The 20,462-nt window shown below is 36.7% G+C and overlaps 1 protein-coding gene across 2 annotated transcripts in view; it reads left to right on the plus strand.

Moving 5' to 3' along the window:
• Positions 1 to 20,462, plus strand: part of LOC126272196 (pleckstrin homology domain-containing family F member 2-like) — a 148,334-nt gene that overhangs the window by 82,280 nt on the left and 45,592 nt on the right. For both annotated transcript variants that reach the window (XM_049974876.1, XM_049974875.1), the window contains exon 7: positions 4,803 to 4,983. In XM_049974876.1, the coding sequence (XP_049830833.1) occupies positions 4,803 to 4,983 (181 nt within the window). The remainder of the gene's footprint in view (positions 1 to 4,802; positions 4,984 to 20,462) is intronic.

The following is a 20,462-nucleotide window of genomic DNA, read 5'->3' on the forward strand; positions in this document are numbered from 1 at the left end:
ACATTATTTGCACTCAAGCATTAATTCATCTTCCAGAACAACGAAGTTGTTTTTGTTGTTTTACCAACAAAATTTGACTTCCGTTAATTTTTTCCACAGAGACAGCCAATTTATTAGAAACAAAGTGTTTCATTCCACACTGGAGGCTAGATTCAACTGTTCGCTAAATTTAAAGTGTGTGTTTTTATCTTCGGATAATTGTGGCATAATGCCATAATAAAGAACCAGACATGAAATAGTACAATACTGGTACCCCAAACACCACACTGAAAGTTTAATTCCAGGTAGGGGTCTACTTCAACAAATATGCACTTTAAGCTGAATTGTGCATTTTAGAATGATTTACGAAATTCTGATGGTCTTGGAGAATTCTGATGTCCTGTTTGTTTTATGATATAATGCAAGATCTTTTAATGCTGTATACATACGAACATACATAAATGTTCACTTGAATATGACTAAGCAGGGAAATTTTGTCAGTAGTATTGTTTCAAATATATTCACAGCTTTAGCAAAATTTCACAAATCTGCCTTTCTGTGATACACAATGTTTTTCGATCACAAAACATGTTTCAACACTTGTCTGGTGCCTTCTCTAGGCTTGATGTTATTTTTTAATTTGTGTTTTTTATGTCTTAAATTTACAGAGCGCCATTCTTCAGTAAGTTATAGAGTGCCAGCACACTGAGTGTTTTCATTATAACTCCCCGTAAGGCTTTATATTTACTCCAGTAGTAGAATGTAAACTGCCAGTTATACAGTTTCTTGGCTTCACAGATAACCTTGTTAATTTTTTATACCCTTTGCTGTTTGAAATGGCCATGAAAAACTTATTGTCCTTTGTTCTTGTGCATACAACAAGTATTATTTTTATTTTATTTTTTATTTTTGCAAGAAATTTGTGTTTCTTCTTACTGGCTTTTAGCAGTGCTGTGTGGATGCAAATGTGAATGGAAATGATGCATAACAGTGTTGCAGACTAGGAATTAAAAAAAAAATTGTGTTGTCAACAAATAGCAAAATATGAAATTTCCTGGTAGACTCAAACCGAGACTCAAACTCGCGACCTTTGCCTTTCGCGAGTAAGTGCTCTACCATCTGAGCTACCGAAGCATGACTCACGCCTAGTACTCATAGCTTTACTTCTGCCAGTATCTCGTCTCCTATCTTCCAAACTTTACAGAAGCTCTCCTGCAAACCTTGCAAAACTAGCCCTCCTGAAAGAAAAGATACTGGGGAGACATGGCTTAGCCACAGCCTGGGGGATGTTTCCAGAATTCATTCTGAATAGCGAAATATATTTGGGTACTTTCAGTTATAGACCAAGGACTGCTTTCTTATTTTGCATTCCTTATCTGGCTAGGATATGATAAAACTATTGCCCTAAGTACAATAGCTCTGTATGTCCCCTCTGAACAACATGCACAGTGCTGCACAGGCACATGATGCCCCACTACAAATGAAATTCCTAACAAAAATTTGACGAAAGGCTTATGAGCAGAGCAAACACCAAGCACAGATTTTGTACATGATCATAGCTGTGCCGTGAAGTAACACATTGTATTCTGGCGCTCTCTGGCAACTGTTCGAACGAACCTGTTTCCAACAGGTTGCAGGAAAACATAGTGAATGATACTTTGAGAAGTGTTACACGCTAAGCAAAAAAACTTTTGTGGCTACATTGTATGTATATTAATTTAAACAAAAGTGTTACACGCTAAAAAAAAAATTACCAGTATTATATGTGAAGCTTAGCTTTTCTTGTAACTGTACTGTATGTATATTAATTATTAATTTAATCCATTAACTTCTCCTGTTTGTGTGTTTGTGCTGTTAAACAGCACGAACACACAAATAGGAGAATATCTGCTGTCAATCACTGAAGAGATCACATGACATGAGGCATGATGGGCGACAAAAGTGCATCACAATCTCGATTTCAGTGCTCCAGAAGCTAATGTACTGTATTTGATGGAATTTGTATTTATGCTTTTATTACTAAAGTAGACAAGTTGCTGTACATCAGAGCTATTTCTGAAACAAGTTTTTTTTTATTTATTTCCTAAGCTGACAGGGAGTTCTACACTGGTGCATAAATTTTTTACTATTCAAAGAACTGGTAAATTTTACATCTCAGTGGGAAAGTATACTGTCACTTAACAAAAAAGTGTGTTTTCACCTGGAAAAAGTGTATTTTTAACTGGGAAATCTGGAAAAAATCAGGGAATTTTTTTCTTTCTTCTGCACGTATACACTCCGACTATGCATCCATTACTACTGACTGGTTATTTCAGTCATTAACAATGGACACACAGTCTAAGATCAATGAGTTGCTCACTGTAAACTTTGTTGTGCCTTTTGGCATAATATTGTATGAATAATTACAGTTCATAGCAAGGAGTGTGGTTTGAAAGTTGACATGTTATTCCCAAACCGGTAACCACTACACCTGAATTTTATAGCAGTGCAACTGAGATGGACAAAATAAATAAAAAAAGTATCCAGTTTCCACAATATACGAAGGCAATGTAACTGTGAGACTCGTCTGCTAGTGGCATTTGCAAATAGGATATACACAAGTCTATACTAGACAAGAATTTTACTCCATGGAATGTTGCTGGCTTTCCTACAGATTTGTGAGTCCTGTTTTAATTGGATCAACACTCAATTGATACTCTTAACTTATAAAATAAAACTAACTCCATCTTCAGTTTTAGGAAAAAAGCAAGGGCTACAATAAGGACTTCTTATCTCTCTAGTAATGTTTCATGTTAACATTAGTTTGATCTCTTTGTTTAGTGAAAATTGTTTGGACCATGAGGCATAGTAAGAGGGGGGGGGGGGGGGGGATTGAAAAGGTTGATGGGGCTTGAACACCTAATTTGGAAACAAAGTATAGCTTGTTCCTTGTTCTTGTGTAAATTAATATGCGTACTTAGCCAGCACCATCCTGAGCTGCATTTTACTTGTATCATTAAGGCAAATAAATTTAGCTTCTTAGTCACCAATAACTGTCTCCAAACTAGTTTTGGCACTTACTCACTGGTCCAAGGCTGACATTCGTAACATTTTCACATTTTCAGGATGAGGTGTATATGGAAATTTATGGCACGGCACTGTCCAGTCCAGTGGGTCTCATATATAATTGCTTTTTGTTTCCCACCAAATCTCTTTCCTTTGTGGGTTTTTTACTAGTCAGATTGACATTTTTTCCTGTGGCCTATATTCCCATTGTCCTTCATTTTATCTACTATCCCATTGCTTATTCTGCTCATAATCTGGTGTGTAATGCACAGTCTGGATGTCCTCCTGTGACTATATTGGGACATTGTAAGTTGTGCTCTATCTCCCTGTTGTTGAGGTGTGCATCATCCACAGGAGTACTCTGCGATCAATCTTGGAAATAGTTTCGTGTTCACCTAGACCTCCATGTTTGTGTATTGTCAGTATGTGTTGCACATACACTATAGGCATTCCCTGCTCTTTGATTGGCGTCTAATAAATTGAAAGAGTGAAGTGCCCAGTAGAAACTCCTCCAGGTTAAGTTCAGGTACTGTGATTATTTAAATTAATATCTAATATTTAGGTACTCTAATCCATATGACAGTTTAATGACATATTTTGACTCATTATTTTTCATGTCATCATTATACCTATTTTTTTCTTCTTTATATAACAATACCTTGTGTATATTTGGTTTTATGTGAGTGCAGTTGTTTGCATATATGCATCTTAATTTATTAGTTATACATAGTTTTTGTATTTTGTAAATGTGGCCTTATGCCATCCATGTGCACCACCTGGTTGCCTCGTGCCACACTATACACGGTGTTCGCATCTTGATCTGTCACAGTAATATTTGTGGGTGCGAAATGGACCTTGTGCCATGTGCAGCTCAAACTGCATTTATTTTGTAATCTTGGCTTTATTTTGTACTGCTGTGTGGAGTTAGCTTGTGTTCTCAGAGTAACATGTGATAGTCGTTGAAATTCTTTCGCCACGTTCTTGATGATATATGAGCAGTTTTCTTTTCTTTTAATGAGGTCTACTTTGCCTTTTATATGTTTTTATGATATTGGATTGCATATCCAGTCACAATTGCATCCATTTTCCATTTTAGATGGCTTTACCACAGATAAGTTTCATATCCAGCTATTTTTACCAAAGCTTGTAATGCTTTTAGTTCATTTTAGCTGATAGTCATACGAGATTCTAATTTGTTAGTTTCTTTTTTTTTATGGACAGTCTGATGATTCCCCAAATGGGTAAAATGCATCATTGATATTAAATTATTTCAAAACCAAGATTGTTTTTATTCTGAAATAATTGTAAACTGTTTGCGAGTACCACCCTCCCGCTAGGGAATGGAAACGTGTTTTGTCTTCTTCCTCTTCCCCAGGATGGAAATCAGATTGAACAGGAGAAGATTTGATATGCTGGAGGATATTCGAACAGAATTGAAGAGGGTATTTAAACACCTTAACAACTGACTTCCAGAATACTTTTCTAAAGTAGTATAATCTTTAGGTTGGTGAATTAGTTCTCAAGGGGACTACTCTTATATATCTTTTCATTTCCTTCTTTCTTTTTTCTCTTTTCATGTTTATAAAAAATAAAAATAATAATATCACTTGACCTTTTTTAAAATTTCTTTAGTTTTTGTTAGGTACTCTTCCATACTTCGGTGATGTATAATGCTGCTTAAATTACCTTCATTTATATTTGTGATTTTGTATCACTGATTTTGTCTGTTTTTATTTGTTTGTTTGTTTATATATTTTTGTTTGTTTGTTTTGTTTCAGCACCATTGTCGAAAGTGCGGGGCAGTTGTGTGTGGTCCTTGTTCTAACAAAAGATTTCTTTTGCCAAACCAGTCATCAAAACCTCTTAGAGTGTGCTTGAATTGTTACGACACATTATCACGTGCAAAAACTAGACCGCCAAACAGTACAGTTTCATCACCTGATGGTTCATTCACAAAAGGTGAGTGAAAATATGGGATGTGTGGCACATCTATTTGTACTTCTCATATAGCTAACACTTGGTTTAAGAATCATGAAAGAAGGTTGTATACGTGGAAGAACCCTGGAGATACTAAAAGGTATCAAATAGATTATATAATGGTAAGACAGAGATTTAGGAACCAGGTTTTAAGTTGTAAGACATTTCCAGGGGCAGATGTGGACACTGACCACAATCTATTGGTTATGACCTGTAGATTAAAACTGAAGAAACTGCTAAAATGTGGGAAATTAAGGAGATGGGACCTGGATAAACTGAAAGAACCAGAGGTTGTACAGAGTTTCAGGGAGAGCATAAGGGGACAATTAACAGGAATAGGGGAAAGAAATACAGTAGAAGAAGAATGGGTAGCTCTGAGGGATGAAGTAGTGAAGGCAGCAGAGGATAAAGTAGGTAAAAAGACAAGGGCTGCTAGAAATCCTTGGGTTACAGAAGAAATATTGAATTTAATTGATGAAAGGAGAAAATATAAAAATGCAGTAAATGAAGCAGGCAAAAAGGAATACAGACGTCTCAAAAATGAGATCGACAGGAAGTGCAAAATGGCTAAACAGGGATGGCTAGAGGACAAATGTAAGGATGTAGAAGCTTATCTCACTAGGGGTAAGATAGATACTGCCTACAGAAAAATTAGAGAGACCTTTGGAGAGAAGAGAACCACGTGTATGAATATCAAAAGCTCAGATGGCAACCCAGTTCTAAGCAAAGAAGGGAAGGCAGAAAGGTGGAAGGAGTATATAGAAGGCTTATACAAGGGTGATGTACTTGAGGACAATATTATGGAAATGGAAGAGGATGTAGATGAAGACGAAATGGGAGATACGATACTCCGTGAAGAGTTTGACAGAGCACTGAAAGACCTGAGTCGAAACAAGGCCCCCGGAGTAGACAACATTCCATTAGAACTACTGACAGCCTTGGGAGAGCCAGTCATGACAAAACTCTACCAGCTGGTGAGCAAGATGTATGAACAGGCGAAATACCCTCAGACTTCAAGAAGAATATAATAATTCCAATCCCAAAGAAAGCAGGTGCTGACAGATGTGAAAATTACCGAACTATCAGTTTAATAAGTCACAGCTGCAAAATACTAACGCGAATTCTTTGCAGACGAATGGAAAAACTGGTAGATGCAGACCTCGGGGACGATCAGTTTGGATTCCGTCAAAATGTTGGAACACGTGAGGCAATACTGGCCTTACGACTTATCTTAGAAGAAAGATTAAGAAAAGGCAAACCTACGTTTGTAGCATTTGTAGACTTAGAGAAAGCTTTTGACAATGTTGACTGGAATACTCTTTTTCAAATTCTAAAGGTGGCAGGGGTGAAATACAGGGAGCGAAAGGCTATTTACAATTTGTACAGACACCAGATGGCAGTCATAAAAGTCGAGGGGCATGAAAGGGAAGCAGTGGTTGGGAAGGGAGTGAGACAGGGTTGTAGCCTCTCCCCGATGTTATTCAATCTGTATATTGAGCAAGCAGAAAAGGAAACAAAAGAAAAATTTGGAGTAGGTATTAAAATTCATGGAGACGAAGTAAAAACTTTGAGGTTCGCCGATGACATTGTAATTCTGTCAGAGACGGCAAAGGACTTGGAAGAGCAGTTGAACGGAATGGACAGTGTCTTGAAAGGAGGATATAAGATGAACATCAACAAAAGCAAAACGAGGATAATGGAATGTAGTCAAATTAAATCGGGTGATGCTGAGGGAATTAGATTAGGAAATGAGACACTTCAAGTAGTAAAGGAGTTTTGCTATTTAGGAAGTAAAATAACTGATGATGGTCGAAGTAGAGAGGATATAAAATGTAGACTGGCAATGGCAAGGAAAGCGTTTCTGAAGAAGAGAAATTTGTTAACATCAAATATAGATTTATGTATCAGGAAGTCGTTTCTGAAAGTATTTGTATAGAGTGTAGCCATGTATGGAAGTGAAACATGTACGATAACTTGTTTGGACAAGAAGAGAATAGAAGCTTTCGAAATGTGGTGCTACAGAAGAATGCTGAAGATAAGGTGGATAGATCACCTAACTAATGAGGAGGTATTGAATAGGATTGGGGAGAAGAGAAGTTTGTGGCACAACTTGACTAGAAGAAGGGATCGGTTGGTAGGACATGTTTTGAGGCATCAAGGGATCACAAATTTAGCGTTGGAGGGCAGCGTGGAGGGTAAAAATCGTAGAGGGAGACCGAGAGATGAGTACACTAAGCAGATTCAGAAGGATGTAGGTTGCAGTAGGTACTGGGAGATGAAGCAGCTTGCACAGGATAGAGTAGCATGGAGAGCTGCATCAAACCAGTCTCAGGACTGAAGACAACAACAACATATGAACAGATAATGATTGTGGTTATCTTTACTTTTTTTTATGACCTTTGAAGTGTATGGTTTGTCTGTTGACAGTTCGTGTCTGGCTTCGTATCGTCAAGTAGGAGGAATATAGGAGAGATTTAAGAAATATATATAAATGACCATTTTCACAGCCTCTGATGGGCTCGTTGGCAACTACGCTGTTTGGGAAAAACAAGTTACCATAAAAAAGTAAAAATAAAGATAAAGTAGAGAAACAAAATTGAGCCTGATAGAAGCTGTAAAAAAAGGGGGGGGGGGGGGGGAGGTGGGTCAGAACTCTCACTCTTAGCAAAACTATAAATTTAAAAGCAAAACTAAACAAGTTAACATAGACAAAGTAAACTACACCCCTGAGAAGTTGGTGAAGAATGGCAGAAAGAGTAACAGATAAATCATTGAATAGATTGTGGACAAGTCTTCCCTTAAATTTAGGAGAAGCTCTCGGCACAAACAGTTCAAGAGAAAAATCAAAGCAGTATGTTGAAAATGTAGCTCCCAGAAAATTCAGTCATAAGGATGTCTTACCATTTCTCCTTTTGAAATTAAAAAATTATATATTCTTCCTAAAATAAGAGCTCTTCTGGGTTTAATGATGTTTCCAACAGAGTACCAAAGACTTGTTCCCATGTAATAAACCCTGTCTTATCTTAAATCTGTAATGCACCACTAACTTAAGCCATTTTCCCGGTGAGATGTAAATATGCTATTGTTAAATCCCTCTTTCAGAAAAGTGATATGAAATATTTCAGTAACTATCAACCTGTTTGACTAAGGACATAGTTTTCCAAAATTTTGGAGATGATGATGTATTGAAGAATAGTATCCTACTGTGAACAACAATAATATTGTCAGTAAATCACAGTTTGCATTACAGAAGAATTGTTCTACTGAAAATTCCATTTATACGTTCACGTGTGAAATTTTACAAGCGTTAAATTTAAAATAGCATTGGTTGGTATTTTCTGTGACCTATCTATGTCATTTGACTGCAGGAATTCTAATACTCTCCTAGATAAACTGAGGTTTTATGGGATTGATGGTATAGGTGACCAAACCAAAAGAGTGCAGAAGTTGTACTTAATAATTCAACCAATGTAAGTGGGTGATACTCTCCTGACTAGGGGTAAATAACTTACAGGGTTCCACAAGGCTCATTCTTAGGTCCACTATTGTGTCACATGTAAGTAAATGATCTTGTGTATAATATACAAGAAGCAGAATTAGTTCTTTTTACAGATGACGCTAGCACTCTATAATTGATCCAAACGTATATACGGACATAGAATAAATTATTTATAATATTAAGTATTATTGAGTAGTTTTCCACGATTGGTCTCTCTCTCTCTCTCTCTCTCTCTCTCTCTCTCTCTCTCTCTCTCTCTCTCTCTCTCTCTATGTTTTTAAAAGATGCAACATATTCAGTTCTGTTCATCTAGAGGTACTATGCTAATGATAAGTGTAACCTGGTGAGGAAATAATGAATATGATGGAAACTTAAAAAATTATAGGTTTCCACATTGGTGAGAATTTAAACGGCAGAAACACATTTTGGAACTCCCAAAATACATAGTTCAGTCACATTTGTGCTTAGAATCATTGCAAGCCTTCAACTAAGCATTCAACTAAGTACCTGGGTGTTAAAATTAGGAACAACTTCAGTTGGAAGGACCACATAGATAATATTGTCGGGAAGGCGAGCCAAAGGTTGCGTTTCATTGGCAGGACACTTAGAAGATGCAACAAGTCCACTAAAGAGACAGCTTACACTACACTCGTTCGTCCTCTGTTAGAATATTGCTGCGCGGTGTGGGATCCTTACCAGGTGGGATTGACGGAGGACATCGAGAGGGTGCAAAGAAGGGCAGCTCGTTTTGTATTATCGCGTTATAGGGGAGAGAGTGTGGCAGATATGATACACGAGTTGGGATGGAAGTCATTACAGCATAGACGTTTTTCGTCGCGGCGAGAGCTTTTTACGAAATTTCAGTCACCTAACTTTCTCTTCCGAATGTGAAAATATTTTGTTGAGCCCAACCTACATAGGTAGGAATGATCATCAAAATAAAATAAGAGAAATCAGAGCTCGAACAGAAAGGTTTAGGTGTTCGTTTTTCCCGCTCGCTGTTCGGGAGTGGAATAGTAGAGAGATAGTATGATTGTGGTTCGATGAACCCTCTGCCAAGCACTTAAATGTGAATTGCAGAGTAGTCATGTAGATGTAGATGTAGATGTAGAGAGACAAATCAGTAAGTTGACAAATTTTGCATATTTTCATTCAGTCATGTCATCTAGAATGGTGTTCTGAGCTAACTCACCTTTAAGAAAGTAATTCTTCATTACTCAACAACAACAATAAAGAACAAACCACTAATAGGGCTAAACCCCCTTTTATCGTGATTAGTTGGTTCAGGACAGAACTAACGAAGCCTCGGACAAGCGCTGTCATGGTCGGGGACGATGCTTGAACCCTATGCCCGTCCACAATTGTACGACACTGCTAGCCACACGGAAAATGATTTAAATCCAAATAGAGGTGTTTTGCAAGATATGCTTCCTGCAACAACTCTAGAAGGAAAACAAAGACAGAGGATGAGATGATCAGATGAAGTTAACTGACACCTCATGTTCCGTTATTACGAAGCAACGAACTTAGGAACCAACACAACTGGATGTAGATCACAAGTGTACAGAACATTTATTACCAGATACCCAGAATTAAATTTTTTAACAGAACAATGACTAGCTGATCAGATCTGTGTAATAATAAAAAAATAACTGGAGACTCCAGTCAGAATTAGAAAACCTCAAACAACAAGTACAACAAATACTAGAACAAAATAATGTGCAATCAGAAGAAGAAGAAAATACAGTAATGGACTCAGACATCCCAGAGCAAACAAGCAAAGAACAACACGCATCAATTAAACAATCAGAGGAAAATGAAATCTTAAGACAGCCACCAGACAAGCACAAATAGCACACGAAGTGACACATGTTAGATATAGAAGAAAAATTTCAGCTGACATATATAGAATACGAAGACACAAATACAGACATTAGACCATTCTTGCATAGACCACCAAATACCCACAAGTTGAAACAACAATTACAACAATTACAACTATCAACACTATCATACACAACAAAATAAATGAAAACACAACTATGGAAGAGCTACAACTACTGGTTTATATAGGATCACTCACTACACTAAATATACATACTAGGCAGAGATCAGAACCAACCAACACACAGAAGAAACCCACAAAACCAGCATGGCATCACAGGCTACAGATCAGAACAGAAAAACTGAGAAAAGACATCAGACAGCTAACACAATTTATAAGAAATGAAATATCAGACAAAAAACAAAAAAGGTTAGGTAAAATCTCACAACATGAAGCAATAGAGCAATTAGATGAAAAGAAGCAGAAATTACAAGCATTGGCCAAACGACTTAGAAGATACAAAAAAAGTGAAAATAGAAGGAAACAAAACCAAACATTCAACACAAACTTAAAGAACTTTTACCAGACAATAGATAACACACACATTAAAATAGACAATCCATCAAACATAACAGACATGGAACACTTCTGGAGCAACATACAGTCAAACCCGGTACTGCATAACAGGCATGCACGGTGGATATAAGCAGAAACAGACACATACAAGATGATACCACAAATGCCTGAGGTGATAATTTTGCAACATGAAGTCACCCAAGCAATTAATTCTACTCACAATTGGAAAGCCCCTGGAAAAGTATAAAATAGCAAAAGAACTTCACCTCAACACATTCACATGTAACTAAATTATTTAATAGTTACATTGCAGACCCATACACATTCCCTGATACACTTACTTATCTGAAACCTAAAGGTCAAGCAGACACAGGAAACCCAGCTAAATATCGCCCCATTACATGCCTACCACCAATATACAAAATATTAACTTCAGTCATTACCCAGAAATTAATGACACATACAACACAGAACAAAATTATAAATGAAGAACAAGAAGGCTGTTGCAAAGGGGCACGAGGATGTAAAGAGAAACTAATAATAGATGCAGAGGTGATATATCAAGCTAAAACTAATCAAAGGTCGCTACACTATGCATACATTGATTACAAAAAAGCTTTTGATAGTGTACCACACTCATGGTTACTACAAATATTGGAAATATACAAAGTAGATCCTAAATTGATACAGTTCCTAAACATAGTTATGAAAAATTGGAAAACCACAATTAATATCCAAACAAATTCAAATAATATCACATCACAGCCAATACAGATTAAGTGTGGAATATACCAAGGAGATTCATTAAGTCCTTTCTGGTTCTGCCTTGCTCTGAACCCACTATCCAACATGCTAAATAATACAAATTATGGATACAATATTACTGGAACATACCAACACAAAATCACACACATGGATGATCTAAAACTACTGGCATCAACAAATCAACAACTCAAGCAATTACTAAAGATAACAGATGTTTTCAGCAATGATATAAATATGGCTTTTGGAACAGACAAATGTAAGAAAAATAGCATAGTCAAGGGAAAACACACTAAACAAGAAGATTACATATTGGATAACCATAGCGACTGCATAGAAGCGATGGAAAAAAACAGATGCCTATAAATATCTAGGATACAGACAAAAAATAGGAATAGATAATACAAATATTAAAGAAGAACTAAAAGAAAAATATAGACAAAGATTAACAAAAATACTGAAAACAGAATTGGCTGCAAGAAACAAGACAAAAGCTATAAATACTTACGCTATACCAATATTGACGTATTCATTTGGAGTAGTGAAATGGAGTAACACAGAACTAGAAGCACTCAATACACTTACACGATCACAATGCCACAAATATAGAATACATCATATACATTCAGCAACAGAAAGATTCACATTAAGCAGAAAGGAATGGGGGAGGGGATTTATCGACATAAAAAACCTACATTATGGACAGGTAGACAATTTAAGAAAATTCTTTATAGAAACTAGCAAAATGCACAAAGCAATCGCTCATATAAATACATCGGCTACAACATTGCAATTTCATAACCACTTCTACAACCCTTTAGATCACATAACATCAACAGATACAAAGAAAGTAAATTGGAAAAAGAAAACACTACATGGCAAGCACCCGTATCATCTAACACAGCCACACATCGATCAAGACGCATCCAACACATGGCTAAGAAAAGGCAATATATACATCGAGATAGGAGGATTCATGATTGCAATACAGGATCAAACAACAAACACCAGATATTACAGCAAGAATATTATTAAAGATCCCAATACAACAACAGATAAATGCAGACTTTGCAAACAACAAACAGAAACAGTAGCGGACGTACAACACTAGCAAATACAGAATACACTAGAAGACATGACAATGTAGCAAAAATAACACATCAACAACTTGCCATACAACATAAACTAATAAAACAACATGTTCCCACATACAAGTATGCACCACAAAATGTACTGGAGAATGATGAATACAAATTATACTGGAACAGAACCATTATAACAGATGAAAAAATACCACATAACAAACCTGACATCACACTCACCAATAAAAAGAAGAAATTAACACAACTAAGCTAAATATCCATAACAAATATACAGAAGATAACAGGAGAAAATATTGAAAAATACATCCAATTGGCTGAGGAAGTCAAGGGCATGTGGCATCAGGATAAAGTTGACATTATACCAATTATACTATCAACTACAGGAGTCGTACCTCACAATATCCACCAGTACATCAACGCAATACAGCTACATCCAAACGTATATATACAACTACAGAAATCTGTAATTATTGATACATGTTCAATTACCCGAAAGTTCCTAAATGCAATGTAACATATACCGTACAGTTAAAAGGAAGTCGCACTTGATCAAGGTTCGTGTCACTTTCCGTTTTTAACCATACATAATGTCTGAGAAAGGAAAGAAATAATAATAGTACTAAGTGGTGCTCACCCATGATCCTCTTTTAGATATCTGTTGAAGATCTCAGGCATTATGACTTCTGCTTCACAAAATATTTATTTCCTCAGGAAGTTTACTGTAAATAATTGTTGCTGTAGAATAAACAGTCATATTACACACATTAGTATTTTTTGTACAAAAAACTTTGTGCACCATTAAAGCCTTCGTTTTAGCGGAACATGGCTTCATAAATCTTCATTATCTTTTTAAACAACAGCAAAATCAAAGGTAATCAAGTCACAAAAATGAAACAAATAAAGGAGGTGCTGCCTGCTTCTAACCTCGAAATGATACCTAGAAAGTAAACCTAATCACATGCTTGGTACACAAATAATGAAATGAATGAAGTCTACTACTCACCATACAGCTGAGCACACAGATAAGACTGAAATCATCTGTAAGCCTATGGGACAATACAGTGTTTTTCCTCAGAGCAAAGAGCCTAACACACACACACACACACACACACACACACACACACACAGACTCTGTGTCAGACAGAAAAAAGAGAAGGGTGTCCAAGGCCAACAGAAAGACAAATAATGCTGGTTAGTCCTAAGCTGTCAGTACCACAGTCCCTACTTCCTCCAGGGGAAAAAATAGTGTAGCATTGAAAACAGAAAGAGGGCATGTAGCTCACTGAAGATATTAGTTAAAAATGAGTTAGCATAAGCAAGGTGGAAACAAAGGGGGAACGGAAGAAATAGTAAAATAACAACTGATCCAGAAACGAAGAAATGATATGTTCTTATAATAAAGTGTAACATGTAATATTGATAAAAATCACCATTTTAGTTGAGAAGGAGAAAAAGCAATAAGATAAGTAATTTTACTTACAGTGACTGCAATAGCTTAAACTTTAGGGAAGAAAAAAAAAAAAAAAAAAAAAAAAAAGACAGTGGGGTTAAAGCAGTTCCTGGAACAGGAAGATCTATTGAATGGAAACTTGTTTGTTTTTATACGATGCTGTATTTATACATTTTATGTTTTGTTTTTACTCTACGTTGTTGATCGTTATGCGCTAGGAAGGCAGTATTGTACTAGTGACCATGTTGCCTTTTAGTATACTACAAGGTGATGGCATATTTCTTGTCTGACTTTGTTGAAGACTATGCATATTTTGAATATTTAAGGTGATAAAATATATCCACTGGCTTTATGTGTCTCTGTTTTGGCGGTGCTCAGATTGATCTGTAGTTATGACAATACAGTATTTTTGTTGATAATTACAACCTCATCTAGAGGTGTGCAACAACTGGCATCGCAGGAGCATTTTCATTGAAAACTCCAGTCTATGTTGGATAAGCTATCTGTTGTAAGCTTAAATTTCCATTTTATTTCTCTTAACTACTTTGTAGCTGCATTATTTATTTTTAACCTCATCTACCCCTGTACAAGGGCTTTTTCAGTTACTTAATTCTTCTCACTGGAAATCCTGTCCACCCCCCACAGTTCCTACCCCGTTATCAAAAATATTATCTGCCTCATTTCTTCCTCTTGTATTTCTTTGCATTGCTTAATGTTGTACACTATTTCAGCAGGTCAACATTTATAGGGCGTATTGATTTGATTGGGAAGAGAGAATGGCAAACTGGCCAGGGTTGCTAGCTTCATTCTCCAAGTAGTATTAGGTTCATGCAAGGGTAGTGTTCTGATTTATGCTGTGGTTATTACTTTACTACACAGTATTGAATTACTGACGAAATAAATAACAGCTAGTGTAATTGTGCCATTCCTCAGTATAAAACTCTGGTTGTTATATATAATTATGTCTTTAAAAATGTTGTTGCTCATATGGGTATCTCGATGAAAATGAGAGGTTAAATAAATGTTCATAATACAGGGACATGCCCAGAACATTTCCTTCCTAAGGTTTGCATGTAGGATTAGAAAAACAGGATGGTGTATCTTGCCTCTAAGTAAGACATGGAAACTGAATGCTGTCCTTCCTCAGAAAATACATACTGTAACATAGATCTCAGATTCTAGTAGTGCAGGATATGAGAGTGTGAATTAATTTATTATTTATGTTAAAGAAACATAAAGCAACACTTTCCAAAGTGAAATCTTTCTTTTTGTCATTACATATGTATGATTCATGTATATTAAATATGTAATTTTTGTACTTGTTACTAATAGTGTATTACTGAGAGCCCATAGTACATCCTTGAGTTTAACCTTTACCAGTAGGTCATTACAGAAAGTGAACATATGTGGGTATGAGATCTATGTGAGGCAGAGGGTGGAGAGTAGTGGTGGCAGGGGGGAGGGGTGTTAGCCTTGAGTATGGTTGTCTAAAGTAAGTGCTTACTGCATTGGTAGTTTCAAGGATTCCTCGTCTTCAAATAAATGTCACAAATATGAACAGTATATGTTCAAAATTTTGCAGTAAATAAAAAGTTTTTATAAATTATTGTGCTTAAGAACTGCATAAAAATGGTAGATTATTCCATATAAAAATATCTTTTTAAAGTGCTAGAAGACTGCCTTTTCTTTCTATAGCTGTAGCTTTACGAACTTCCAAAAATTTTATTGAAATATTCTCCTTGATTTTAAACTGAGATTATATGCATTTCTCAGAAAAGTCTTCTCAACTTTGAGAAGTTGTTTAGTAGTTCAATGAAAATAACTTTATCTTTTGCTCATATTTCTCGTTGTATATTACAAGGGTTGCCCAGAAAGCAATGCACTGCATTTCTTTCCTCAGCTAAAAACAAAGCTATGAATGTGAAACATTAGATGAGTATTATTTGAAATCTCGTGAGTGCACCAAGTTTCTGTCACTTCTGATAGAAAGCATAGTTGCAGGGCAGTTTCAAAATGGCCTCTGTAGGTGATGTACGTTACAAGCAAGAAACTGCAGGGAATATTCACAAACATTTGTTGCAAAGTCTATGGAGCATCCGCTGTCAACAGAAGTACAGTTAGTCGTTGGGCATGGAGGGTGTGGTCATCAGAAGGCAGTTCGGCAGAGCTCCACTATTTGCAGCAGTCAGGGAGACCATCCACGACTGTTACACCTGGCATATTGCAGTGAGCTGATGTTGTTATTCGTGAGGACAGACACATGAAGATTTGGTGGTTGGCGTTGCATCTGTCAATCAGCATTGGAAATAAGGTTGCAATTATCCACACTCTTGGGTATTCAAAAGTGTGTGCAAGATGTGTCCTGCGGTGGCTAATGGAAGAGCACAAATTTCACAGGAAAAAAAAAAATTGTTTTGATTTGTTGCAACATTTTGAAGCTGAGAGAGAGACCTTCTTGTCCCGGATTGTGAGAGTTGATGAAACCTAGGGTCACCAATTTGAGACCGAAACAAAATGACAGTCAGTGGAATGGTGTCATTCCAACTCCCCACAGAAGGAAAAAATTCAGTGCAACTGCTTCCACTGGTAAGGTCATGATAATCATGTTCTGAGACTGTGAAGGTGTGATTCTCATTGATGTAATGCCAAGAGGCGTTGTCATTAATTCAGAAGCATATGTCAACACAGTAACAAAACTCAAGATGCGTTTCTGGCAACTTTGGCACCACAGCAGTCCAGGAGATGTTTTGCTGCAACACGATAATGCTCAGTGGCACACTTGTTTGAAGACTGTTGAACACATCACAAAACAAGGTTGGACAGTGTTACGCCATCCACCCTATAGCTCTGACCTAGCCCTCCACCTCCCACCCCACCTCACCCCTGACCTAGCCCCCTTGGACTTACTCTTGTTTGGGCTACTAAAGGATGACATTCATGCAAAACATTTTGAGGATGATGAGGTGGTGATTCACGTAGTGAAGCACTGGCTCCACCACCAGGACAAGGATTGGTACCGGTAGGGCATACATGCCCTTGTTGCGTGCTGGAGGAAGGCCATAAAATGGGTGGAGATTACATGGGAAAATAGGGTGTATAGGTGAAACACCATTCTTTAGTGTGTGTAATTCTCATTATGTTCAATAAAGAATTGTTGGAGGAAAAAAATGTGGTGCATTGCTTTATGGGCAACCTCCTCTGTAATGTAAAAATAACAGTGCAGTCATTCTAACAGTTTGGTATAAATAACAAATAATATTCCATTATGTCTCCGAGATATGAAATGTAAGTGAAAGATCATCCTCATGATGATTCCTCAGATCTTGTGTTAACTTCTTTGTGGTGATCATGACAACTGACAAAACTAGCCATTCATCTTTTTTGCTGCCTTGATACAAGCAAAAGATGTAATGCATTGTCTAGCTCTTTTCCATTTTTCTTGTTATTTTTTGTAATATTGTCAGAGATTCTTGGGAAATGCGTCCTCGGTGCAATGTGTTGTGCTATCATTGACTTTCCAAGTTTCTCCAAGAATATTCTTCTTCTAGTCAATTTTTTGCATTGCAATTAGGGTAAATCAAAGTCCACTAGACTTATGCTTTCTGGTAGAAATATCACGAACATTGTGGAAAACTATCATGGCCACCTATTGGTTTTTCATGTTTATGTTATGTTCATGTCATTCATGTTGATGTTATGTTCATGTCTGCTGATAATGTATATGCACAGCCTCTTTTGTTGAAATATGATCCAGAATCATTTTTGGCTTTCTAGTAGTCCTGTTACTGATAGTTTCATCAACGTGGTGGAGTGTGCTTGTTAGTACAACCTTCTTATTTCCTGTAGCAATAAACAAAACCACTATAGTGTCATTTTTGATGTAAAATGAAGAGCTTTGAGCTTCATTGGCATCCGTCATATTGTGTGGAAGCTCTAGTTTATTTTTCTGTATAGTTCCACACATTGTTAATTTCCTTTTTAGGAGCAACTGTCCCAAATTGTGTGATGTAAAAAAAGTTTCACATGTGATATTCTGATCTCACAGCTTGGAAGAAAGATCAGCAACTACCCTTATTCTCTAATTTTTTTCTGGAGTCTCTCTGCTTTTCTTTCTTGTATAAATGTTTGCTTGTAGTGCATATAAAGTTTTTCTGTCACACAGTGTCCATATTTTTTACCTCTTATTTTGCTGATTTGCTTGAGATTATACTGTTTGAATTGTCAGCAACCTCCAAATCCTGCTAACTGTTTGTTGAGAGTAATATTTTCTCTTCAGTTATAGAACATAGGAAGGACTTCTACCCACTTCTTCCAAATAGTAGGAATTGCAGCAAGTTTATCGGTACACCGTCTTTCCTCTATATTGGATATCTTATCAAATCACAGGACATGTGATATTTTAAAGAATGTTTCATTGGACATGGTTGCTTGAAATATGTTCTGTCCAGTATCCTTATCTTATAAAACTTTTGTAGATTCAGCATACGATCAATATACATCTGCATGGAATAAAAGCCCTAAGTATGCATGAAAAATGGAATCATCAGTGATGGTCCATTGTTGAAGATAAACTCATCACCTATCAGTATTTGATGCCTCTATTATTTTGTTTTAGAGCACTGTGCAAAATACTACTTCAAATGAACTTTTTATGTCACTTATCCTGCCGGTTGCATATCGGTAACTCCTGGGGTATTCTTAATGATGTTAGAATCTGATAGGCAGCCATGTTGTGCTAGTTGATGTAACCACTATTCTGTATTCCCACTGTGAATTCTATACAGGCTTTGAACTATCGTTAGAACACTTGCTTTCACATGTGTCACTAACATGATTAAACTCTGAAAAAGTTCCTTCATCAGTTGATGCATATAGTAATTCTTCCGACTCAACATCTGTCAATTATGTAATTGCCATGGTGTCAGAATTCAAACTGGCCAGAAACAATAAAGATTCAAATAATTAACAAGTATCATGCGTGCCGACTGTGGGTGCACCGAGGCTTGACCGCTCACATTCATGATCTTCTGTGTGTGCCACATCCACAAAATTTGTAGTTTGATAAAAACAAAAGAAAATACATCTTTCTCACTTGCCTTTATCAAAAAGTGATGGACTATTAAAACACTGAGATGGTAGTTAAAATTTCTGACCCATAAAACATATCTGTTCATTTCAGATGTCTTTGTGCAAAGGGAACTGAACAACGCTCTATTGCTTTCCTTGCCCTTGTATGGCCAAGTCAAAGGCACTCTCCAAAGTAAAAGTCACACTATACTGGGAATGAAATCCCATCTTTTTGGCGTGCTTTCACATTTCCTTACAAGTGTGCTACAATACACTCTCTCCATTCATTAACAATTGTTTTAAGATATCTGCTTGCCAATATTAAGCAGTGATAAAGAATAATCCAATATCCATTAAGACAATGGCTTTGAAGGGCACCAGAGCTTATATTGTAGCCTGAAGGGGTGTTACCACTTTAAAGCTGATACAAACAAGAGGGTCTACTGACAGGATGCATGGAGCAAAAGCTCGTCACTGGCAGAAATGTTCTTAGTTTTCAAACACTGCACGTTTACTGGGCACCTGTGGAAAGTTGAAATGCAATGTTGAGTATTGCTTCTATATCTACTTTGAAATTCTAACAGTTCCTCAGTCACTATGGATAAATTCGTCATCACCATCACAGGTGGATATTACTAACACCGACAATAGTGAAAAGCGTGCCCAGCCAGAAAAATAAGGAATCTGAGAATGTGTCTTGTTCCACTTGCTGTACTACATCAGCAAGAAACTGTCAGGCAGGCCGTACCACGAAGGATGGAAAAACACATTTCCTTGGATTTATTACACCAAAGAATTGGACAAAGCATTCTGTAGTGTGTGTAAAAATGCTATTGTTTCCAGTATAGTGTTCTATCGGCATCTACTACTTCTGTTGACAGGGATTTGTGTAATGCATTTGTTCAAAATGGATTTTCCCAGTGGCAAGAGGCAATTGTATGTTTCAGAGTTCATGAAAACTGTACACTTCACCATCATCTCAACACATAAATAGATATGACAAATGGACGCAAGGTGATTTTAAAGATAATAATGTCCGTCCAGTTTTTAAATCTGCAATGAATAGCAATTCATGATCACATAAATGAAGCATGAAATATTCATCAGTGGCTAATGCTTAGAGGAGAAAATGCTCCTGACTTGAAATCTTGGCTACAGCGAACTTCATGTAAGTGGGTA

The sequence above is a fragment of the Schistocerca gregaria genome, chromosome 5, assembly GCF_023897955.1.
Source record: "Schistocerca gregaria isolate iqSchGreg1 chromosome 5, iqSchGreg1.2, whole genome shotgun sequence".
Classification (NCBI taxonomy): Eukaryota; Metazoa; Arthropoda; class Insecta; order Orthoptera; family Acrididae; genus Schistocerca; species Schistocerca gregaria.